The sequence below is a fragment of the Xenia sp. Carnegie-2017 genome, unplaced genomic scaffold (assembly GCF_021976095.1).
Source record: "Xenia sp. Carnegie-2017 unplaced genomic scaffold, XeniaSp_v1 HiC_scaffold_17, whole genome shotgun sequence".
Taxonomy (NCBI): domain Eukaryota; kingdom Metazoa; phylum Cnidaria; class Anthozoa; order Malacalcyonacea; family Xeniidae; genus Xenia; species Xenia sp. Carnegie-2017.
This window is the reverse complement of record NW_025813479.1, coordinates 107,649-133,379: the sequence shown is the minus strand read 5'-3', so window position 1 is coordinate 133,379 and position 25,731 is coordinate 107,649. Positions and strand designations below refer to the sequence as shown.

The following is a 25,731-nucleotide window of genomic DNA, read 5'->3' as shown; positions in this document are numbered from 1 at the left end:
TTTGTTATGTAAAGTTAGTAATATAGTTTCAGAATCTCGCTTTACTTTCGACAAATTACCTTCGTTTTAGCAATAAGAGTTCATATATGACGACCGTGTAGACAAAATTATGCTTGCCTTAGTTCTTTACATGTCACATACTTTACAAAGACGACAGATTTAATTTAAAGAACGCGAACACATAAATATCAGTTTAAAATGGTAATCATAATTCATACCTTATTGTTACATCAATCTTTTATCCATGTAAGTTTTGTTACATAAACACATTTAAATAACGAACGAAGATGAAGAGTGAGTCAGGATCTCCTTCAACAAACAGTATTATAAAACATTAATGACATCTATGTAGACATTCTAGTTATATAACTAAGTATACATCACTGACTAAAAGCAATTGTTATAGAAATGAAAATACATAAATAAGAACCTCATGCAGAGTACATGATAACATTGAGATTAGTCAAATTCCAAAGGATTACTGCTAAATCTTATAAATTTTCACAAGTTTTAACTCAGGAATAGATGATCACTGATCTAAGACAAGATTTAAATGTCAATGATTATGACAAGATTTTGGAAGCTGTAAACGGATTTTTTACTTCATTAATCAAAAATTCCATACATGTATATTCTTGCACAAGTCACTTCATATTATAAAGAAACTTTGTTATTAAATTAATCGTATCGTTGATGTCTACGTCTATGTGCTCATGGGCATACGGGACCTGTCATTTCAGGGGGAAGGACCTTATCAACTCACAATGAAGGTTCCGCGATAGCATTTGAAGCTACACTACTGAGTACACCGCTTCTCGTATTATTTAATAGTGTTTGCGACATGAAGTGTGTCAAATGCTAAATTAGACCGCAGGCTCATCTCACCTTCCCTCATGGATGAAAAAAACAAAATGAAGAATTTGACAGAAATTGGAACCATTGAATCAGACGATGAAATTGAAAATCATGACTGCGATGAAAGTGGTGAAGAAGATGAGGTAAGGGGAGTCTTTACGAAATGCGTTAAAGATTTGACTTAAAACTGTCGATATTTTCATAATCTAGCAAACATTACACAAGGAGAAAAATTGTATTCTTTCTCTCTGTACCTTGTTGGTCATTAAATAACGACTAAAACAAGGAGATGTATCGATGAATTTACATTCCTTAATGTCAACCTATCATTTGTTTCTCATACATGTCTCAGAAGTCCATTTGGATAAAAGTTAACAAGAAATCTTATATTTTTACCTTAAATGCTTGTGCACATTTCCATTAACTGAAAGTTTGATGTGTTGATTATTTAAAGGTAGCAAAAGACCACAAAAAAGAAAGCAAAAACCAGAGAATTTAACGAACAGTTTGAATTTTCTGATTTGGATGATGAGAATCATTATAACGGATGGAATCTTGAGGAAACTGTGGAGAATTTGAGAAAGGATACAATGGTATGAGTTATTAGAAATGAAGGCATTAAACTAGAATGTAAAAAAGCAACTTTTGTGATGGTATAATACAGTTATAATACTGTCATAATATTTTGTGTGAATTTGTCAATATGACAATGAAAAACAGATATTTTTTCTGGTTTTAAGCAACTAACCGATATTTGTTACATGTGTGAAAAGCAGGTTTATGTTAACTGTTGATTTTTAGCAGATATTCTGCTTTGGATTTATGCCTGCAAGCAGAGGGATACATCAAAGTGATAATTTTTAGCTGTTTTTATCGAATATAATTTTGTTTTTTTATGTAGCCAGGAAAGAGTTTGGACTCAAGGATAAATGAAATGAGAGTAAAACGAAGCAAAAAAAAGGTATTTTGAAGCATTAGACATTATACAACTTCATATTTGCATTGAAGAAGTTAAGCAGTTTTTTCTATTTTTGGCTGCATAAGTGTTACGCCATAAAAAAATTGACAGACTTTCACTCTCGAGATACTGATTTTCAAAAGTAAGTGGAGTTTGTTTTTTCATCAATTTTTGATGCTATTTTTTTGTGGTATCGTTGGGTTTTAGGGATTTTTACATCTCACTAACTGCGACCACTGACTGCAACTTGTGTCATTATCGATCACGTGACACATAAGACAAAATTATTTGAATCACCAGAAAATTTAAACATATTAAAATAGGAAAGCTAAATTCAAAGAAAATATTTGGTTATCCGATATGCTAGTTCTTGCATAGAATTTCCTGTCTATAGTGACCTTTTTGCTATTGCGAAATTATTTTGAAAAATACATTTGCGTTGAGACGGGGTAGTGCAGTAGTGCTGTTCACCGCAGCTAGAAGGAGTTAAGCTCAAAACAAAAGCTCCGGCAATGAGTTTGAACACGTAATTGGTGAAATTTCAAATTTAAAATTTCATGAATTTTCGGGCTCGTAAACTTTTTAGTTTTTACCGAAGGAAGTGGAAGATTGTTTTAACAGGAACGAACTTTTTTATTTTGGCGGGAATTTTTTAGTCGGCGTTTTCTCGACCTAAACCGGAGCTTTCTCGGCCAAATTCGGAGCTTTTTCGGCCAAATCGGGAGTTTCTCGGGCGAATCCGGAGGTAAAGAAAAAGAGCTCTAATAATTTTGTTTGAATCTGTTTTTAGAAATCTTCACAAAATATTGAAAGCAATTGCACAGAAGAGCAGGTTGAAATGAATGAGAGTTCAGAAAGTGAAGATTTTAATGAAGACGATAACAACGTTGGCGAAGATGGCGAAAGAATCTTTAAGAAAGGAACAAAAGTAAATTTTCGTCTTGCGGAATCATCGCTGTTTTGATGTCAAGTTCATTTTTGATCTTTTTAAATTTTTATAGACAAAGGACTTTTTCGAAGAAGGCCCAACTGAATACTCCCATCTAAAATTTACAGACATGAATTTGTCTAGACCTATTTTAAAGGTATGTTTTTTCCTTCTGGATGTATATTTGGGCATTGTCGTTTTGCTTTATACCGTGACATTCCTGTAAAAACATAACCGTACACTGTCTCCCATTTTCACGAAAAGTTAGTTTTAATTTTCATAATTATATCATTTAAATCACTCATTGCATTGGTCCTTCGTGAAATTAGGAAGGTGAAGAAAATGTGATTTCGCTGGTGATGTTTCTCAACATCTTGTTTCTTAAACATTTTAAATTTTAACCCCAAGGCAATCAATGAAATGAAATTCACTAACCCGACGCCAATACAGTGTGCAACAATACCAGTCGCTCTCATGGGAAAAGACATTTGTGGATGCGCTGCCACAGGGACAGGTAGGGATATAGTGTGCTGTAACTGGGACAGGTAGGAGTTTATTGTGCTGTAACTGGGACAGGTAGGGATGTAGTACGCTGTCACAGGGACAGGTGGGGATTTAATGTGCTGTAACTGGGACAGGTAGAGATTTAGTGTGCTGTAACTTGGACAGGTAGGGATTTAATGTGCTTTAACTGGGACAGGTAGGGATTTAATGTGCTGTAACTGGGACAGGTAGGGATTTAATGTGCTGTGGCGTTTTGATTGGGGCATGCGTCAAATAAATATGCTGTTACAGGGATAGGTGGGGATTTATTTTGAGGCTTCAGGGATTGGTAGGGACTTAAGGTGCTGCTACCGGGACATATTGGGAATAAATGTGCTTCTATCTATCAAAAACATTTGATTTGAGAAGACAAGCATACACTGAAACGGATCTTGTATGTTTCTAGGAAAGACTGCAGCTTTTGTTTTACCTATTATGGAACGTCTTCTTTTCCGTCCTGTTCAAGTTGCCACATCTAGAGTTTTAATTTTAGTTCCAACGAGAGAACTGGCCATTCAGGTATTGGACATTCTTCTTTGTCTGAATCAATATGTACACACTTAAGTTTCAACATCAGATCACTCTTGATGAAGATATTAGACCGGAATATATAAAAACTCAAGTTTCAACATGAAATCTTTACTCGTGAATAAACTAGACTGGTGTGCATACAAACTCAAGTTTCAACATTCTTTTAAATTTGTTTATCGCGCATTTTCAGGTACATTCTGTCAGTAAGTCTCTGGCAAAGTTTACGAACATCGAGATTTGCCTCGCCACCGGGGGACTGGAACTTAAATCGCAAGAAGCAGCATTACGTAAGAATCCTGACGTCATCATTGCAACACCAGGTCGTTTGGTTGACTTTCTTCATAACACTCCGTCATTTGATTTACAATTTATTGAAATCTTGGTTCTCGATGAGGCTGACAGGTATGAATAATCTGTTGGATTACTTTATTTTGTGTCAATAACTCCAAAAGCGTGATTTTTGTTATTTTGGTCAATTCTCACCTTTCGTCTGTGTCCAGCCTGTTATCAGGATGTGGTTTCCCCTAAAAACTAAGGTTATTTAACGCTTGCAAGTTCGTCATAAACTTTATATTCCATGACATAATCTTACTTAGTGAAACTGTAGTTTTATTTAAAAATGCACGCGTCATCGTGAATTGTAATTTCTTTTCAAGAATGTTGGACGAGAACTATCGCGATCAAATTGAAGAAATTGTGAAGTTTTCACCCAAGGGCAGACAGACAATGTTGTTTTCTGCGACTATGACGGAAGAGGTGAGTGATAGCCGAAAGCGTTTTCAGAAACTTTAATTTAACAAAGGCAACACACTGTATTGTAATATAGTAAATGGTTTGAACCCGGGAGTATAGTTACATGTTTGTAGATGTAGATCGTCCAGGTTAATATTGCCCTGAGAAGGACTGTTTTTGTTGTTGTTGTTGACTGACGTTTCGACAACCTTAGCGGTAGTCATCTTCAGAGTCAAACGATGATTAAACCTTCGACAAATACGGCTAACCTGACGTTTACTCCTCATTTGACTCTGAAGATGACTACCGCTAAGGTTGTCGAAACGTCAGTCAACAACAACAAAAACAGTCCTTCTCAGGACTATACTAACCTGGACGATCTACATCTACAAACATACTGTATTGTGCTGGTCAAATTTTATTCCACGGACCACGTACCTCTAACCACGACTAAGCAGTAATCATACCCGTTCAAAGAATCATCTGATGTGTTAAAAACTTGATGGTTTGATATGCAAGGAAGTAAAAAGTGAACATTTCATTTTTTAGGTCAACGAACTTGTTACGTTGTCACTTAACCGTCCTGTCAAATTATTTATTGACAACAACACTGACGTCGCTGAGAACTTGAGACAGGAGTTTGTACGAATTAAGAAGAATCGGGAAGAAGACAGAACGTCCATTGTCGTCGGTAGATACTCATGTGGATACTGTATAGCAGAACTAGTAGTCATGGGCGAAACTAGAACGCTAACTGGGGAGGGGGTGGGGAGATTCATACATTCAGCTCTGCCCTTTCTTTTGAAAATAAAATCGCCAACAAATATACGTTATAGCTGAATATATGAATATTCACCCCCTAATTAGCGTTCTAGTTTCGCCCCATGGATCTAGTTTTGTATTTTTTTATTTGATGTTTGGTTCAATTCAGTGTTTTAACTTTAAAATAAGTTTGTTCGATGTTTAAGAAAAATAAAGATGATTTAGACGAGTGAACATGAAGCATATGTACACCACTTTTATGTACCAAGATAAATTCCTAAAATCACATCTATAAATCATGTTTGTTTAGATTATAGATGTATTAACAATAACAGCAACAAATAATTTAATATCACATACGTAAAACAAATAGAATATAAAACAAATTCCGAAGAAGCAAGATATCTTGAGATTGCAAAATATGAATCAAAACAAGACGAGAAGTAAACTGTAAATTTTCGACTTTATTTCAAAGTCATGCTCAGACAGAATCAGACAGTCTTGTTTTGATTCATATTTTGCAATCTCAAGATGTCTTGCTTCTTCGGAATTTGTTTTATATTATACTTCTTTAAATTGTCGGCTGGTCATGGTTAAAACAAATACTGTATGTTTATCTTGTGTTTTCTTTACAGAACTTTCTCATTGCGGTTTTCATCATTTAATTTAATTTTATTTAGCACTTTGCTCCCGAGGTTTTCACGAAAACTGTTTGATATTTGTTCATACGAAGCAACTGGCTCATCGTCTACGAATATTTCTTGGTCTCTTGGGTATAAATGCCGACGAACTCCATGGCAACCTCACGCAATTACAGGTACATCGAAGTTTTTCCTTAAGTATTACTTATTCTCTCCCCTGTGAATCCTCTGAACACCCCTCTGAACACGTAAGATCATGAAAGTTAATGTACGTACCCCCCTTCTTTTGTTTTTTATTGTATAATTAACAGAGAGGTCGACAACTATTTTTGTATGATATCATTTTTTAAAGACTTCCATTTTCGTTAACACTTAATGTAAACCATCTGGAAATGAATTTCTCGCGCTCATGTAAAATCCTGTATACTTTTTGTTATGTAGCTACTAGAACTTGGTTCCAGTCTCCTTTTGACGTATCCATTAGGACAGGGGTCTCCAAACTACGGCCCGCGGGCCAGATGAGGCCCGTTGGGCTTCTCAATCCGGCCCGCAGAGGCACTTCAGAAAAAATAATAATATTATTAAACAAAATAAACTTTGTGCAGAAAGTTCACGTTATGTCGCAAACCAACTAGCAAGAGTGGCTTACGTCAATTTTTCTCCCAACTTCCTACTTCCGTTTCAAGCACACTGTGAAATTTAAAAAGCTGAAGGATAACGTGGAAATTTTTTATATTCTTCGGCCCTCAACATGCTGGATGAAAGTTCATGCGGCCCTCTGGCTGTAAAGTTTGGAGACCCCTGCATTAGGACTAAATTCCAGTCCCCTCTCATTCACTATTTTCCAACATATTCTCGATGTGTATTTTCAATATAAGACAATTGCCTTCACACAAGTTGACCTAAAAATGATTATTTTCATATAAGAGATTGGAAGCTTTAAATAAATTCAAGAAACGAGAGGTCGACGTCTTGGTCGCCACGGATCTTGCGTCACGTGGTTTGGATGTTGTTGGTGTAAAAACAGTGAGTGGATGAAAGAATGGTGACCACGTGATATATAATGATAAGCACGTGCCCAATATATATATAGCACTGGTTTTCTGTAGCATCAGTTATCATAACAAATCAACTTTCATTTTTTATATAAAGGTTATCAATTTTTCGATGCCAAATTCCATCAAGCAGTACATACATCGAGTTGGTAGAACTGCGCGGGCAGGGCTTTCAGGCAGGTATGCCAGCCTTAAAATTGTGAGGATGATACTTTACGTCATGATGTCGGACGTTATTTTATAGCTTTGTCACACGTCAGCGTTCATGTTAGCCCCAATAATCCTAAAAACTCTCTGCCGATCCCTGTTTGTCACACGTCAGCGTTCATGTTAGCCCCAATAATCCTAAAAACTCTCTGCCTATCCCTGTTTGTCACACGTCAGCGTTCATGTTAACCCCAATAATCCTAAAAACTCTCTGCCTATCCCTGTTTGTCACACGTCAGCGTTCATGTTAACCCCAATAATCCTAAAAACTCTCTGCCGATCCCTGTTTGTCACATGTCAGCGTTCATGTTAACCCCAACAATCCTAAAAACTCTCTGCCGATCCCTGTTTGTCACACGTCAGCGTTCATGTTAGCCCCGACAATCCTAAAAACTCTCTGCCGACCCTGTTTGTCAACTACTTCAAAATGGTTTTAAACATAAAAGGATAGGTAAGTTTATGTAAACTGAACATTCAATATGATGATGCTCAGATCCATAAGTTTGGTCGGCGAGAACGGACGAAAATTATTAAAAGAAATCGTGAAAGAAGCTCGAAATCCCGTCAAGAGTCGAGTCATTGCCCCTGAAATCATCGAAAAGTTCAAAAAGAAACTGAAATCATTTGAAGATGATGTACAAGAAATTTTAAAACAAGAAAAAGAAGATAGAGAAGTATGTATGACCATGTTTATTTTCAGAAATGTTATATAAGTTTTATCAACGAATAAGGAACGAGTTACCTTAATTTACTAATTTTGTGTCAACATTTGTGTTAACTTTTGTAATTGCTTTTTTGTCCAATTTGTGTCAAGTTTTGTTTCTTGTTACTGTATGTGCATTTTTGTGGTCTACATGATGTAAAATTGATCAATAATAACACCGTTCATTATTATTTTCAGTTGAGAATCTCTGAAATGGAAGTTAGCAAAGCGAAGAATATGATTATGCATCGTGGTGAGATTGAGAGCCGTCCGCCAAGAGTCTGGTTCCAAGTTGACTCGTCCAAAGAAGACAAGAAGACATCGAAGAAAAGTCGAAAATCTACCAAACTTAAGAATGAAAAGGTATACTATGGTGAACACATCTTGTAGAATTTCTTTATTTTTTTGTTAAGTTCATTTGCTTTCAACTCGGGCCTTTAAATTATGTGTCCGTTAACGAGAGTGAAATCGATGTCTGTAGCAGAAAGTCAGTTCTTTTTTAAACCTATATTTATAAACGTGCATCTAATGCAACCAATAAATTTTTGTTGTTATAGAAACTAGAGCCAGATGAACTAAAGGCGATACATTTTCAACAATATTTAAGACGAGAAGAGAAAAGAAAAAATAGGAAAAAACGTCTTCATGCATTTTCATCTGACGATAAAGGTTTGTGTGCGTGTTGTTTTAAGTAGTTTGCGTGTTGTTTTTGGTAGTTTGCGTGTTGTTTTTGGTAGTTTGCGTGTTGTTTTGGTAGCTTGCGTGTTGTTTTTGGTAGCTTGCGTGTTGTTTTGAGTAGCTTGCGTGTTGTTTTGAGTAGCTTGCATGTTGTTTTTGGTAGCTTGCGTGTTGTTTTGTTTTGTGTAGCTTGCGTGTTTGTTTTATAGCTCTGCTTTGATCTGTATATATGAAGTGGAAGTTGTACAAGTAGATATTTTTATGAAACTTTAACTTTCTGTTCTGAAAAGTTTTACGTCCATATCATCTTCTTTAACTTACTCGGGGCGCATTGCTTCTTTTTGAAGTTAGTCTCATTTCAATAAAGATTTGTCCGCTAAACCGACGAAAAAGAGAAAAAAGACAGCTAGTAAAACAGGAGGAAGCAAGGCTTTCGAAAAAGAACTGACCGACACGAGTCGCAAGGCTCTGAAAGAGTTCCGAAGCAGGTAATGCGTGTTTTTATTGATGTTTGATGTGTCATGTCGGTGTTGATACTCTGGGAACACTTTTTCTCACAAAAAAATATTGAATTTATTGTTATTGAGACGTTATAAAACAATCATGAAAAATGCATGTACGCAATAATCAATTCATAAATAACAATAAAGAAATGCATAATTTCTTTAAACCATGTTCAAGCAGATAACTATCCTTTGATCCTTACACGTAGTTCTAAATTAGTGTTTCAACTTCTAGCTCATCTTTAAACAAGAAAAATGGAATGGCGAAAAGAAAACAGAAAGCAAAGTACGTGAGTTATATTCTGAAATGTATAAACTTTGTTGTGTACTAACATTTTATTGGAAAGATTTAATCAACTGTTCAAATGTTACTGAACGCTGACGTTCGATGGTTCGGTATGTTTCTAAAACTTAGGAAGAGGATCTACAACATATTCGAAATGCGTTAACTGTTTTGCTGCTTGTAGAAATTTTTCATTAATTTTCATATTTCAACCAGTGTTTATTCTGCGCTTCGCTTATATAAAAAGATAGCTTCATCGCAATGACAAAAAAATAGCAAATATTTGTGTTGTATCAACATTTTTACATGAAGAAATTCTAAAAGAAATAGTCGATGATGATAGTAAATGGTTTGAAGCAGAGAGTATCTTTAAATGTAGATCGTTTACATTAGTGAAGTCTTGAGAAGAACTTATGGTGTTAGTCACCAGTCAGTCAATACTAACGTCAACCAACAGTTCTTAGGACCTCGGGCGGATTTTCTGGAGGGGGGGGGGGGGAGTACAGAGAGTGCGTACACCCCACCTCAAGAAAAATTCTTAAATGATATTACATACTGTTGACTATTAATATAACAGAGGGTATGGTATTGTACAGTAAAACTAAGCAAAGGTAGAACTTCTCATTTCAAAAGCAATTACATATTTTATACCACCACCATTTGCAATTGAGTATTGTCCTGAACATTTTCAATGAAACTTTATTGAAATTTTAGAAAATAAGATTGAAATTAACAAAAAACGCATTAAAATGTTTTAAAAACTTCATTACGCAAGGTTCACTCTTCTATAAGCCTAAAAATCGACAACAGCCCAAGGCTCTTGAAAAATATGCACGCCCCCTGTCGAATATGCATTTATCCCCGCGTCTGCTTAAGACGGCATAAACCTCAACAATGATTGTACAAACATATAATTATATGTTATATTTCTTACGCTGTAGATACTCTTTCTAATAACTTTTATTGACTTTCCTTGTTCTAGAATTAAGAAGAGATAACGACGATGTGAATAGTCTACGATGTCATTTATTGATCTCACTGTGCGACCAATACGACTACACAGTCATCAAAAATGATGTGAGTTTTTTAGTTTTCAAACGTTTGTTCAATATTCTCTTGTCGTAAACGATTTGATGTCGGTGATCTTATTCGCGCGGTTGTTTGAGGTTTTTTAAACTTGACCAAAAACAAATTGGTTCTTCCCCGGTAAAAATATTCTTTTCAATTATTCTACACTAATTTCGTGAGAGCACAATGGTTATAAGGCATTTAAAATAAACGACATTCGTGACGACTTGGCACAGAAATATGAAAGAAAGGTTTCCTTAGCTGATATCCGAATATTGGAAAAGTTAACTGCGAAAAAAGTTAACTCCTTTGATGTCTTTCCAAAATTTATCACTATAACATATTATCATGTAAACTTCCTATATTTATTCACTTCGCAATGAAGATGGCATAAAGTATGCCGAAACATGTTTGCTATAAAGAAACTTGTCGTTTATTTTAAATGTCTTATTCTACCCTAAACATTCCAGGTGAAGTTCAGTAGAAAGTGTTCTTCTAAATTTGACAAAATTTGCATTTTTACTGCAAAGTTTCCCTTGTTTACAAGAATTGCGTTTATACTGCTTCATCAATAATTATCGAATCTCCGTTTACATAATGAAAGACAATATTTTCATTGTAACATTTCTAGCTAGAAAGCGATTATTTTAAATTCAAAACAATCTCTAACGACTCTATGTTAACGCTTTCCTCCTACGGAAAGTGTGAAGATTTATAAAAAGCTAAATTTACACAGAAGATTACACGTATTTTCCTAAGTAGTTAGTGTATTATTAATATGGCTTCTCAGAAGAGTACACGTATTTACCTAAGTAGTTAGTGTATTATTAATACGGCTTCTGGCATAAATTTAATTCTCAAATGAAAATGAAATAACCACAGTTACACAATCGTTTTGTGCTCGATTTAAGATAATTTGGTAATTTGTGACTGATAAAACTTATTTCTTCGAGATCAGTATAAATAGAGTTTAGTTACCAGGGATATACCTGGCGGAAAGCGAATTCTTATTATAAATATTAAAGCTCAGCAAAGTGCTTTTAAAAGAGCCATTCAATACAAAAATAATGTATAAAAAAGAAATATTTATTCAATAGCGTAACGTTTCGTCTTGAAAGTCAAGACATCATCAGACAGTATTAAATTAGAGAGTCAAGACGAAACGTTACGCTAATGAATAAATATTTCTTTTTTATAATTTATTTTTTATTAAATAGCTCTTTTAGAAGCACTTTGCTTTGGCTTTAATATTTATAATAAAAGATCTAGTTTGTTCTTGTATAAATGTACTTCAGTATAAATGCTCTAAGGAAGTTAATGTTTTAAAAAATCAAGACGACATTTTATAGTGCAGTTTAAATAACATCTAAAGCGTCGTAGGACATTAGGCAAAGGGGGATAAAACAATGACGTCATCATGTAAACAAAACGGGAGACGGCTAGCTCGCTCCAGTCTCTTTGGATTCTATGCCACTTCGGAGCATAGCCTACCCAATGCTTGAAGTGAGGAAAGTCACAGCCGTAGAATAAATATTGTCATGTTGATATCAATTATCATCAATCATCTAACATCTGCTCCTGAAATTACCGTCTATTACTGTTCGCTATACGTCATGTTATTTTAATGTCTTACACGTTTAATTAGATGACACAGAGATTAGTAAAGTAAACAAAATTACTGGTGGGACCGAATACATTGTTCCTCAGCTGATTTTTAAGTTTCCTAGTCGTAAAGTTTTACGGCTATACTCCATGAATCTCTGGTATTTTGCATGAAAAGTTGAGGATTTCTCGTTTCTGATTTTCGTTTGCTGGATAACTGTGCGTTTGACAATTGCGTTTGGCTACATTTTAAATAGTTGCGGCTCTTAACCACGAATTCTAATAATAACCACACTGTTCTATTTTTGCCCTCCGTCGTTTTCGGAAATCCGTTTTGTGTCTTGTTGCAACACGAAGTGACTTATCTGTAAGTGGATAGAAGCTTTTTGTAATGTACGACTGTGCGATAAGCGCTTTATACTTTTTTACGTTGTTTGCACATACAAAGCTGTCGAACTATGTCAGCTTTGATGAATGTCGGGTTTTTCAATGATGTTCATGTCTTAATGTAAAAAGATTATAAAAGATTACACGATGTATTCGGGTTTTATTGATATAGCCGTCTGGGTTGACGCATTTAGTTGGCGTGTATTTTTAACACGTTCGTGAATCTGGAAATTTACTTATGTACTAAAAGTTGGGGAAAATTTGCTATTCCGGATTTTTCTTTATAAAAATACCGGGAAATTCGAACAAATCATAACGCTGTATGGATGTCACGAAATTGTTGGAATTTTCATAAATGTACTCCATCAAGCACATATTTTAGCGAATATTGTGATTTTTTGTGTATGTTCAACTTTAGACTCATAATTAAGGAAGCTTGCGGCTAAATTGTCAAAAAACGTAGGTGTTAATTACATTAGACGGCTTTAAATCATCATTTAATGAAAAATTTCGACCGGTTATCCATTTCTTGTATTCAGTTTGTACCCAGCCATCCGGTAAACATATTCTTGTAATAAGCCCCAGTAAAATTTGAGCTTCGCTAGCAGTAATTGAGTGGGTTAAATACACATCAATCAATAACTATCCTTGTTTTTCCCTGCAAATCCCCCTAATTTTTTATTTTTACCTGTGAGGTCATGGCAAAAATGGCTCATTTAATTTAAGTAATGTATTTACATCGTTTCTTGGTGTGGATTTTTATCCATAAATTGTTATTTACAACTATACTTTAACAATGGTGTTTCCAATCAATAATTTTTCATTGAATTATATTAATGAAGGATTGTCAGTGTTTTGTGGAACATCAGCGCTTTGCGCATTGTTATATATTACATATTACATACATCTACGATACAAATTATTATTTTCTTACAAAATGTTCGGGACTTGCGTCTAACAAGTCATTGTGTTCTTGTTTAAGTTATTTTTTTGTTTTGACAAGAACAGCTGTAAGATAAATCATGTTTGTTGCATGATTTTAAGTTGAAAAACGGAGCTCTTTTGATCGCTCTTACAAACTTTACATAGAAGTATTTTGGAAGTTTGCTTTGCAATTAGTTCAGAAAGTAATCATGAATGTCCATCATTGACATGATCCTTTAGCTTTCCTTCATTAAACTTTCCGCTCTATGCAGTTAGTTCAGAAAGTAATCATGGATGTCCATCATTGGCATGATCCTTTAGCTTTCCTTCATTAACTTTCCGCTCTATGCAGTTAGTTCAGAAACTAATCATGGATGTCCATCATTGCAATGATCCTTTAGCTTTCCTTCATTAACTTTCCGCTCTATGCAGTTAGTTCAGAAAGTAATCATGGATATCCATCATTGACATGATCCTTTAGCTTTCCTTCATTAAACTTCCCGCTCTATGCAGTTAGTTCAGAAAGTAATCATGATTCTCCACCATTGAAATCATCCATTAACTTTCCTTCATCAACTCCTCGCTCCAAACAAAGTTGTTAACGCGAGAGCAGCGTCTATTTCACGGTTTGTTGTCGATTCATCACGACTTTCGGTTGGTCTAAAACACAAAAACCATTTTCATTTTATATCTTAGAGATTATGCATTTGGTCACTGATCCTGAATTGTGATTGGCCGATGCCCTTGTGCCGGGGGGGCGGTACAATGGAAAGGAGAAGAAGGAAATATCTTGTGTGTTTTCCTGTGATATCTGCTTGTTTTGTTTCTTAATTCATTGTGTAATTTACCTGTTTTGTATTTGATCGTCCATGGTGTGATCATCTTTTTCTGCAGAACTATATTTCGTCTCTGTCTTCTTTGTGATCTGACTACTTTCCGTTGATTCTTGTATTCTCTCTAAAATAAAACATTTATATTTGTTCTTATTGATCGCGAACACAAATACCCTCACAGCAGGCGGGCTACTCAGCGATTTAAACAAGGGCCTCTGAATTTTCCATTATCATCTCCCCCCCCGTGTTAGGAGTCAGGAAAGGGATGGTGCGATGATTTTGATTGCCTATCATCATGGTTGCCAAAGCGAGTTACTTGACTCATTTCTACACGTTTTAAGCCTTTCATGACTTTCATATCGAAGCTTTTCATTTTGAAAAGAGCTTGATAACTCTCTCTCGTGAAACACAACGAACTTCTCAACTTTGTTTTCGATGCAATAACGATATGATCAAACCTTAAATTCCTCTTACCTACTGGTCTATCCACATCAGCAGGTGGTGTATGAGGTGGAGTATCAGGGGTGTGGTTCTCCCCACGACTCTTGTCAAAACAACCATCAACCCATTTACGTAAACTATTCACAGGTGAATCATCATGGCGGGTCTTTTTTCTTCGATTGTTCTCCGTTGTAGCGTGGGAGTGTTGCATGCTGGACCATATTGCGCTTGGTAGACTGGGGACAGGATGATGTGGCACTCGATTCTGACGTGTATGGAACATGTAGCTTGGGTTGGTTGTATCATCTGCAGTGTTTGTAGATGTTGATGATAGGTCGTTAACATTAACTTCCGGTGTTTCTGAAATTTTTAAGGAAATTATGTTAACTGCAGTCCGGCCTACGTATGACAGCGAAATGGCTCGTCTCAATAAGGGAGAATAATAACGGGGAGATGTCCTAGGGAGAATAATAACGGGGCGATGTCCCTCAAAATCATTTCAGAAACCATAACTGCACTTCATGTAGAAAACTACGGGTTGTTATGATATGCTAGATAGAATTCCTGCCCCAAAACATCCAGAATGGAGAAAACCTATCTTTTCAAGAGCTTTAAATGTTTATTGTTACAAGCATGAACCAAGCTACAACCTTAAACATCCAAGTTCATGCATTTGATACTAACATTTACCAACTTCGAACCCGGCAGTATCGTTACATGTTTGTAAATGATGATCGTCCAGGTTAATAAAGTCCTGAGAAGGACTGTTTTTGTTGTTGTTGACTGACGTTTCGACAACCTTAGCGGTAGTCATCTTCAGAGTCAAAAATTATGACCTTTTTGACTTTGAAGATGACTACTGAGAAACGTCAATTTTCTCAGGACTTTATTGGACGATCATCATGTACCAACTTCATCGAGCAAAAGATTTTTGTTTTCAAGATTTACACTCTCTACCTTTTGATGATTTGATAACGGTTGTCGTTCTGTACAAGGCCTTTTCACTGTGAGTGACGTCATTCTCCACCAGTTTTACATTGACGTCATCATCCAAAAGTTTAATGCTGGCGTCATCATCGTCGTCGTCATCTTCATCCTCACTATACTCCTCATTATCCTTACGGTCGTTGCATCTGTTCCTAGGTGACCACGTCATCTTGTTTTCTTTCTTCAAACGTCTTCTAGCGTTTGCAAACCACGTGGAGACTTGGGTCAACGTCATTTTCGTTAAAATGGCCAACATTATCTTTTCACCCTTGGTAGGGTAAGGATTTTTACGATGTTCATAAAGCCATGCCTTGAGTGTGCTCGTGGTCTCTCGTGTTGCGTTTTTTCGTCGTGCTCCAGATGCAAGATCGACTGGAGAGAATCTATTAAACGAAAATCTATTAAATAAAGTCTTCCATTATCATTGGAAAAGTCCTCATAATTATTGGCGGGCGCGTATGGTCATTCTGTCCCAAACCCCCGTCTCTCTCACTTCAGTCCTCTCTCACGATCTCCGTTCTTTCTCTCTCTCTCCCTCTCACGATCTCCGTTCACATTATCAGTCCCAAACCCCCGTCTCTCACGATCTCCGTTCACATTTTCTCTCCCAAACCCCCGTCTCTCTCACGATCTCCGTTCACATTTTCTCTCTCTCTCACGATCTCCGTTCACATTTTCTCTCTCAAACTCCCGTCTCTCTCACCATCTCCGTTCACATTTTCTCTCCCAAACCCTCGTCTCTTTCACGATCTCCGTTGACATTCTGTCCCAAACCCCCGTCTCTCTCATGACCTCAGTTCACATTTTCTCTATTGTTTATAAGATCACGTGGCTTTATCACACTCCAAACCTGCCCCTCCCGGTAAAGTCATTAAAATTCCATTTGCTTTGACAAGGCGTGTCTTTCCGTCCGAAGCGGAGTAGACTTTTAGGGAGAACGTCTGGGTTCTCGGTAAAAATCTCGGTTAGACAATGTTGGAGGAGCAATGACCGATTTTGGAAAGTTTTATTTCAATGATGAGAATTAGCAGCGGTTTCCAATCTCTCCTGACCAAACTAATGAAATCTCTATTCCGCTCGAACAGGATTTTAATTGAACTGTGTTAATTCATAAGTATGTCAGTTTCCCATGCTGGGCAAATTAATATTTGATCTTAGCCCTCTCGTGTTCGCAGTCGCATTCCTGAATCGACCTCACTCTTAGAAATCAGACAAATTTAATCAAAATTAATTTGCTCCATGCTGACTGCACATCTGTCTGTGCATCTTTTTGTCGTAGCGTTTGCTGTAAAAACAAGACATGTTTCTATCTATAAACAGCTATTACAAGTTTTTAAATTAGAAAATGGATACTTTCGTTAAAATTCAGACAAAGACGTCTGTCATTTCAGTCTGTGTCCTATAAAAATGCCAATCATCGCTCAAGCATCTCAAGAGCACTCTGACACACACTTCTTCTTCATTTACAATGATCGTTTTGAAATCCATATTTTCATGCATACAAAATTATTGTTTTTGTATAGTAATGGCGAGTTTTTTTTTCGCCTCTTTGTTTTTATTCAGCTTCAAGACGAACTTGTAAATTAAATTGAGTGGATTCACTTCTCTTCAAAGGAAATAGTTTATGTTTGAGAAGTGTTGCCAGATCATCTTTGTCAACGAGTCTGTATTTTTATGGTACAATTTCCTATCGACTAAAAAGCTTTTTAGTTTTGTAATGTGTGCCAGAACTGCATGATATGTCGAAACAAATAAAGCCTCTTAATTCAGCTGTACATTTAAAGTTAGAGAATTACATTAAATTGCATTAAGATCCTATTCATCTGCATGCAAGGCCACTCAAGTGTAAAACCTTACGTGCAATCGTAAATTCACCCGTATACTCCAGACAAATATGGCACATACGTATATTCATCGCGTGTGAGTTCATTTCAAAGTCATAATCCTTGCAAGATTTCATTAAAATCTTACATGCCATGCATTAACTTATCATTCGACAACGCCACGATATTTAGACAACATTAATAGTTTCGGGAACTTTCAATTATGTGACAGCTTACAATAATCTCTCTTTACAATCTAGGGTTACAAATGGCTTTGATAATTCCACTTGGGCAACATTCCTGATTTGCCTTTTATTACAAACTGAATCGCCACGCCTTATTAAGTCATTTGAGCAGTGACTTTAGTACTCTTTTTTTACCGTCACATTCCGACACTTAAAATCAAAGTGCAACTCAAGTTTTATGTCATTAAACATCGACTATAGCATAGCCTGTATATATACTATTTTCTAATTGCTCTCTTCTTCATGTTTGCTAATTTATATGACACCGACGCCCACACTGACAAGCAAGCATCTCTGACTCCCTTCATGTGATTGTATCATCAGTTTAATTATCAAGTACATCCTGCCAAACATGATTGTTTTAGCGTGTTTTGCCAAAGAACACTCAAGTGGTGTGTCTGAGATTGTCGCTAGATCTGCACGCGATATTTTTCACTTATACTACAATGGAGATATTACCATCTCTGACGTACATTTTCACAAGAGGTGTAGATAGTATTATGTAATAGGGAAGAATTGTGGAAAAAAGCTCCTTTTGTCTTTCACATCAGCTCTTAAAAGTTAAAACTGTAGGAATAGTTAATTTAGCCATGTCTGCATAACGAAGAGCAATATGAATTCATTCACTCATAAGTGTTATTCTATAAATCTATTTGCGATGTTTCGTAAATTTTTACAACATACATAAGATTTCATTATTATTTGTTTGTTCATACACTTAAGTTATATTTTTGAATGTTTGTCAGTCAATGGCATTGGGAATTTCACTCATAAGTACAGAACACCTTTCTTTGCAACTAATTTCATGTGTTCTGCATGCATAGGTTATTGAATCAACGGCTTTCTTGTATAATCGTGTCTTTACATGAAAGAAAATACTAGCAGATTTCGCAAAATTTCCAAAGCAAAAAATTGTTTCAATTTTCCGTCTAAGTTAATAATTGGCGAAATTTCGTAAGTGATTTAACATATTTCTAGAAGCTAAATGGGAAAGCGATTGCATCTTTCCACTTGATGGAACTATTCTGAGCCCTAATTGTGTTTATTAGCGGTACGCCTTTCAAGTTGCTATGTTTTGTCTTGTATTCTGTATTACATTTTGAACAAAGACGAGCGAGACTTAACAACCTCAAAGAATTCGCTAAATCTTGCACATCATCATAACTCATAAAATGATAGCCAACGTCTCAGATGTTGTGATTAGGAGAGATTGGACGAGAGATTTTTTATCGCAGATTTCTATTGGCATTGTTGAATTTTTTGACTCGAGCCTTCGCGTTTACTTGCAAAGTAATGATTTATTAATTTAACGCTGTAGATTGTCTGGAATATTTGAAATTCTATCACGATTCTTACAATTAAGAAAACTCAGCTTAGAAGGTCAAGTTCATGTAGTGTTTTTGAACAAAACGCTTTTTGAAACACACCAATCAGGAATATTTTTTTTATTTTGTTTCAGTATTTTATGAATAGTGAAATACCGCAGGGAGTCATGGACTATATGATTATGAAACGTTTTAAAAAACTTCCTAGCTTTTGAAATTGCAAGCGTTCCAAATTAACTTCAAAATCATGTTTCCTAAAGTCACCTGAAATGGATTTTGATAACTGAGAACAAAACTAAAATTTCGCTTAATAATTCAGCTTAACAAATATCAAAAATTCACGCCAATGACCCTTTTCAACTTCATCCATCCAAACTTTTGCTATTTCTGGTTTCGATTTATGGTCAACAGTGTTCTGTCATAGTTTGGCTTGATAACCCACTAGTTTTTTTTTTCAGAAAGGAATTCTATTTCAAATCAACTTGAAAAACGGACGCCATGTGTTGAGCGTGCAAGCTCTTATCGCTTATCTGTTTGTGCGATAGTGGATTTACTTTAAAACTTGCATAAGAATCTCATATATTGCTTTGATTGTCTGCGAGTTTTATCTTAAACGAAAGGACCTATACAATTACTTAAATATTGGACCAAGAAAGTGCCGACCACCTTGTTTTCTTTTCAATATCAGAAAAAAACGCCGGATAACACTTTTATCAGATTTATACCGTGACAAAAACGTATTTTTTTTGGTCTGAGAAATAGAACATCAATTTTATTGTCTAGGAAAGTAATAAATGCCTATATGAATTATTTAACTCTAGCGACACCTCTTTGTAGTTACCTTTCACTGTATCCATGACAAGCGAGGTAACTGCGTTCAAAAGCGTTCGGGTGATGGCTTGGATATACTCCTGAGTTAAGATACCAGCCTGGGTTTAACTGTCTTGTTGTAAGGTCTTTAATATCGTGACGTATCTGTAAGTAAGGGAACGAAATAGGTTAGATCAGACATGAGGAAGGAGTTGCCGCTTCTTGTTACATAATGCAATCCAGCTTCAATAGACGCCTGTTCTTTTTGTGTATTTTTGCTAAGGTGAACTGATCGAGTGTACAATTTTGACTAAAATTTTTGTGTAGCGTGCTTTAGAAATAATAGAAATTGCAATATTTTTAATAAATTACTCGAGTATGACCGACTATAGACAGAGTAATAGCTAATGTAAATTTGTAAGAGAACACTAACGATCACAAATCTAGCGAATTTATACATTTTTTCCATCTGATTCTATATAATTATTGGCTATTTTCCCACTTGACCACAGATTTGGTTTGTAACTTACAGTTGTCGTCATTTGTTAAAAATCCATCATTTACCTAAGCAAAAATACATTCATTATATGTTCGTGTTTATTTTATCTCTGTATTGATCAGACAAATACACATCAGGTTTTGTCTGTCCTTTTGAAAATTACCTAGTCTCCCGTAGTCAATACATGTGTCAATTACGAAAGAATGTTTTACACCAGTATTGAGCAGTTATCAACAGTCCTAGGGGTTAACGAGAACGTTATTTGCCTTGCATGTCTTTTGAAAATGAAATGACTGATATTTTTTTATTTGGAACCGTCTGCTGTTGGATTTTAGCATTTTCTATCGTGTTATTATTAATATATTTGGTTACACGGTCATCGCTTCTGTGTTAGAGCTCTTTTAGCAATCTTTAATGAAACATTTCCTTGTGTTTCTAGTCAAAATAACATCATTTGTGAAAGTGACTCACTCGATTTAACTGACATGAGCATTGATTGAATTAGGAATTGTGTTATTTCGTTGAATATGTGAATCAATAACTATACATAGTCATTCATAACTTACTTTTTTAAAACATTGTAGGTATATGTTTCGACTCTGATATGAATTCAGTAGCAGTTAAGTTTGAAAGCAGTTCATATCTCTTCCGGGAACATGTTCCATATTCCGTCGCTTTTTATATTGTGTTTTATTTCATTCGAAATAAAAATTAGCTAAACTTTCGAAGTATATACATCAACGTAGATTGTTTGATAAAAATTTTCCATCAACTTGCCCTAGCTAGATTGCTTCATTTTACAAAACTGCGTCTATATAGTTCGTCTCTTACCTCCAATGGGGAATAGGGTACATTTCTCATCTCACGAGCTCCAAGCAGAAGGCTTGTCTCCGGTATGGAGAAACTAGGTGCTGTACGAGGCATGAGGCCAATTGGCATTGCTGAAATTTTTTGTTGGGCTTGAATCATTTGCTGAAAATGACATGAACAAACACTTGACGATGAATGGGATGTCAGCTGTGTCGATCCGCCGTTGCAACAGGCTCGATGGCTTGTCTGCATGAGATACTGTATGAAATAGACAAGTAAACACTTAGAGAGCGATGCTTTTATATTATATATTGTATGCTTCTCTATTGAATACATATCATCTTTGTTTAAGCGTTTACACAGTGAAAAAATTGCAGATGTAAAACCTAACGCTCTTCTTATGTAACTTCAAGAAAAAAGATTAAACTATTTCTCTTTTATTTATGCAAAATATTTTCCTATTTAAGACATTGGATAACACATTCATGTCTTCGCACTTGAAGTTTTCACGATATTAACATTGGATAAAAGTGAAAATCATCAACATTTTTATAGAAGGATTTTTTATACACTAGCTATGAGGTACATTGGGGAATTTCAACAATATACATATAAACTATACTGCAAGCTTCATGTTCAACAGCTCCCAAATCGCTTTATACACGAATGCGATGTATAAAAGCATCTTTTAAAAAACACTTTCAGGATTTTGTCTGTGAAGTGATTAACAAAATACTATTATACCGCGATGATATGGTTTTTCTTCAGTAACGGAGACGAAGGCCAGACATGAATACGATTGCAACATTTTTCATGTTTAAACAATTTTGTTCGGCAATACGAAATATCTCTCGTTTGGATGTATTTGGCAATAGTTGTGTAATAGATTACATGATTGTTTGCAGGCTATATATTGATTTATTATTACACAGACCCGAAATTGAGATATTTTTACAAGTATTCTTTATGTTTTAATCCTTGCTGACAATTATCTTCCATTCATGATGCAGTTGTAGGAATAAAATTCAAATTATCGTTAAAATAAGTATGTTTGTCTCTAGAAAATACCTAGAAATAAGGAAAACCGCGTGTATGCATTTTATCGCCTTATTTCAATGGCAGTCAATGTTAGAAAAATGTAAATAAAGTTTACATGCTATCCCGCGTCCAATACAGCTAGTTTATCCTTTTTCTAAAATTGAATGTTGATGTTTGAAAGACGTTATTTTGGTAAGGAAAAATTAGTTCGGGGAAAATTTAATTTGAGTTGTATGTTGTGTCGACGATGTTTAAACATGAATATCAGCTAACAAGGATAGACATGTCTAATTGTGCATGAGTGGCGAAAATTATTTTCATTCACTATATTTATCAGTATGATTGTGATGGAAATATTATCTATATCTTTATTACTTGCATAAAGTTGTTGAAGTTGTGCGATGTCATTTCTCGTTCCATTGCATATGCATTTTGTCCATATTTCAATTTTTCAGACTTGACGAGATTTGCTTTCTTCATTATGGGGCCAATAAACAAATTTAGGCTGTTCTTGACACGTTTTATTAGGCGCAAGACACTCGACAATTTGATTTCGGAAAATTAATTAGTTTGTGAAAAGTACTTTCTTGTACTCCTTGCAGTATATTATAGCAGAAAATGTACAAGAAAACAGATTTGTGTTTTCCCATGAACTTGTTCTTGACTAACAAAGTTTTTGTGATGTATCATTAACAACTTTGTACTGCATTTTACTTGAGCAAGATAATTTTTGTGGACAACTTTAAGTCGCTACATTATTGAACTTCGGATTTGTTTGAAATTTTTTATACAAATCTACGTAGGGTATCTAAAATGGCGGTCAAACATTCAACGTCGGTATCTTTGTGGTTTATATTGAATGTTTCATAATAAATTTTTACAATATACATCACATTGTTATGAGAAAAAGCTCGAACATTCACTTATATGTTGAGCACAATTCTTCCGTAATTCATAAAACAACTGTTTCTACCTGCCAGTTTTGTTTGCAAATGTGAATGTGAATGCCGAAATTTAGGTGTGAAAGTATGTGAGTTAAGCTTAAACCAGCGTTCATAGCAAAATAGTGTTTTTTATACTTCCAAAAGTTACTATATAGAGTGCGACTATTGCTTCGCACCATGCCATAGTAAAATGTATTTATACCTGTAGACATTGGTTTTATACTGACAGTCATGAACACACTACCACTGATTTATAGATATTTAAAAGTTAGCTCAGACAAAACGTTTCAAAAATAAAAGTTATAATACATGAAGAGAAATAGCAGTTGCACATTGTAAGTCGTCTGGTAGCTTTTACATGACCCTGTATAGGAAATTGTTTAATTGAATTGTGCTTGTTCATAATTCGTGGTTGTAATAGAACACGATGGATGGCTTTTGAAACATGCTAATAGAAAAAAATTTCTCAAAAAATGGCCAGTCGCTGAGCTATTGAATTATGTGGTTTTAGTTCTCTTTCTCGAAATTTCTAAATACGTGATTTAAACAGCCATCGTATGATAATTTATATGAAACTTTGGACTCGCGTGATTATATTTTTATCTATGCTTACACTCTAAGCTTTTAAGAATTGTGTACATTTCAAAATTTATTCCACTGGTGTTGAAAACCTTCAGCGTCACGTCTTCGTATTTTCAATTTTTGTTGGGTAGATTTATACAAGAGAATCGTTTTATAGTTATATAATCATATTTGATTTTCAATTTTACTACAAACGATTAAACACTCGATTTAGGTGATTTATTTAATATTAAAGAATTCGGAGAAAATGCTTTAGAAGTATTTAAAGCGTTAGCTGTCCTTTTTTGATAACTGTGAAAATTTAACGTCGAGTGTCAGACTGTAACCTGTGAATTTCATAAGATTAAATCTATGCGTTGAATTCTTCAATCATTGATGTTAGAGAAATGCATGGTTTTGATTAGGAATTTGCTTTCAATTAGCCAGAGCCCAGATCCAGATAATTTTTATGTTTTTTGAAACTACATAAAGGTTGATTGGCGATATGTTTATCAAAATATAAATACGTCGGCCTTGATATAAAGTATATCGCTAAAAGAACGTGTCCATATTAACTTTATTTATGCGAGCGCATTTAGAAAAATACCAATGAGCCATTGAATATTGACTAAACTATTCTGTGTATCCTTGCCATAAATTCTCACATCAATAATGTGCTATATGGTTGAGATCATGAAGGCGCTTTATTTGTAATATTCTAAACGTTGGGCCTCGCAATGGAGCAATGCGTTTACACTATCTGCATTTCCGTATTTGTATCTTTTAATTGAGTAAGATTTAAAAAGGTAGAATTACTGACCATCGAACCAATTATTCTTCATGAAAGTGTTGGTGAAACACTCCGTTTGCAGAAGTGTCTGCATTATGCGTTTGTACGTCGCGTCTTACACGTTGCCCAAACGGTTATGGTAAGAGAATTTTATCTGAAAATCTACTCTAACTTTACCTGTGAAGTATATGGATGTCCAAAAGTTGCTGCAATGCTCGCCATTGTCTTGAATAAACCAAATTCCCAATTATATATCACCGAATGTCACTCCTGAATGCGATTATTTGAGATATTTAGTGAAATCGTAATCGTTCGTACTCGACTCTTCAATGGAATTATTTTCGATTACAGTATGTAACTTCTGTGTTTCTTGGTCGACTTTTGATGCGAGTACGAAGTGCTTGTATTGTACAATGGAGCACAACGTTAATGCATGAAGCAAATTCCTCTATTTGCTAGCGGGCACCCACGAAATCAAAACAGTCTTCCCAAAACGCGGGTTTCTATATTCCAGTGTGTACAATGAACACAAGCCGACACTGAGATATCTCTCCACACAGATGTTTAAACCTCGCTCTATCAGGGTAATATGTTCTTGTGGAACCGTAAGAGCATCGGACATAAATCGCAGTCAAATATGACACTCCGTGACATGCATTGGACCAATAGCAGGGAACAACGACCGTCGTGAACAAGTTGAGTATTGAATATACGACATGTTGATTGACAGGCGATGAGTTGTTAACTCGGCTAACATTTATTATTGTCTGGTTGCGCATAAAAATAGACATTGTTTGACATAGGCTCTCCGCCTACCTGGGTTCAAACAAGCCAACGGACTCCTCCCAACTGGGTCCAATTCTCTCTGTTATGTCTTTGTTATTCCACGAAGCTGAGCACACGAAACCACGATCCATCAATTATATTTCCATTTTGATATACATGGGCTGATTTTGAATTGTACAACTCGATATAATCGAGATTTTTTTCTATTTGGAGAAGCGCTGTGTGTCCTAGTCGCCATTGCCTGAAGCCACCAATGTGCATATTTGATAATGGAATTAGCGACTTTCTGCTTTTTTGATGAGAAAATTCATTCAATAACAGCCTATCTATTATCTTTATCTTCAAATGTGCGCCTTAATTTAATGAGTCAAATTTAAGAGCATTTTTCTTTTCATTGTTATTTGAAACGCAGAAATCCATCAAGGCATGGATGACTCATCAAAGAAAAAACTATTCACCATGTGCCTTATACTGTAATC

At 35.3% G+C, this 25,731-nt stretch overlaps 2 protein-coding genes across 11 annotated transcripts in view; one reads left to right on the top strand and one right to left on the bottom strand.

Annotated features, from left to right (window-relative positions):
- Nucleotides 1-25,731, top strand: part of LOC124437815 (probable ATP-dependent RNA helicase DDX27) — a 54,848-nt gene that overhangs the window by 23,395 nt on the left and 5,722 nt on the right. For 5 of the 10 annotated variants that reach the window (XM_046987743.1, XM_046987742.1, XM_046987741.1 and 2 more), the window contains 16 exons: nucleotides 2,604-2,741; nucleotides 2,815-2,898; nucleotides 3,150-3,255; nucleotides 3,691-3,803; nucleotides 4,006-4,217; nucleotides 4,472-4,571; nucleotides 5,097-5,238; nucleotides 5,990-6,126; nucleotides 6,878-6,976; nucleotides 7,103-7,185; nucleotides 7,706-7,886; nucleotides 8,114-8,278; nucleotides 8,473-8,584; nucleotides 8,961-9,081; nucleotides 9,332-9,382; nucleotides 10,362-11,332. In XM_046987743.1, the coding sequence (XP_046843699.1) occupies nucleotides 2,604-2,741; nucleotides 2,815-2,898; nucleotides 3,150-3,255; nucleotides 3,691-3,803; nucleotides 4,006-4,217; nucleotides 4,472-4,571; nucleotides 5,097-5,238; nucleotides 5,990-6,126; nucleotides 6,878-6,976; nucleotides 7,103-7,185; nucleotides 7,706-7,886; nucleotides 8,114-8,278; nucleotides 8,473-8,584; nucleotides 8,961-9,081; nucleotides 9,332-9,382; nucleotides 10,362-10,377 (1,860 nt within the window). In that variant the 3' untranslated portion in view covers nucleotides 10,378-11,332. Of the gene's footprint in view, nucleotides 1-740; nucleotides 999-1,309; nucleotides 1,449-1,756; nucleotides 1,817-2,603; nucleotides 2,742-2,814; nucleotides 2,899-3,149; nucleotides 3,256-3,690; nucleotides 3,804-4,005; nucleotides 4,218-4,471; nucleotides 4,572-5,096; nucleotides 5,239-5,989; nucleotides 6,127-6,877; nucleotides 6,977-7,102; nucleotides 7,186-7,705; nucleotides 7,887-8,113; nucleotides 8,279-8,472; nucleotides 8,585-8,960; nucleotides 9,082-9,331; nucleotides 9,383-10,361; nucleotides 11,333-25,731 lie in introns of those variants that run through there. The other 5 variants (XM_046987747.1, XM_046987745.1, XM_046987748.1 and 2 more) reach the window with 2 other exon arrangements.
- On the bottom strand, nucleotides 13,133-25,232 carry LOC124437819 (iroquois-class homeodomain protein irx-4-A-like). The gene is made up of 7 exons (XM_046987752.1): nucleotides 24,644-25,232; nucleotides 21,155-21,391; nucleotides 19,856-19,989; nucleotides 15,592-16,004; nucleotides 14,668-14,994; nucleotides 14,209-14,317; nucleotides 13,133-14,020 (listed from the first exon to the last, which is right to left on the bottom strand). Exons 1-7 carry the CDS (start codon nucleotides 24,686-24,688, stop codon nucleotides 13,933-13,935), a joined length of 1,353 nt encoding a protein of 450 aa, XP_046843708.1. The 5' UTR covers nucleotides 24,689-25,232; the 3' UTR covers nucleotides 13,133-13,932.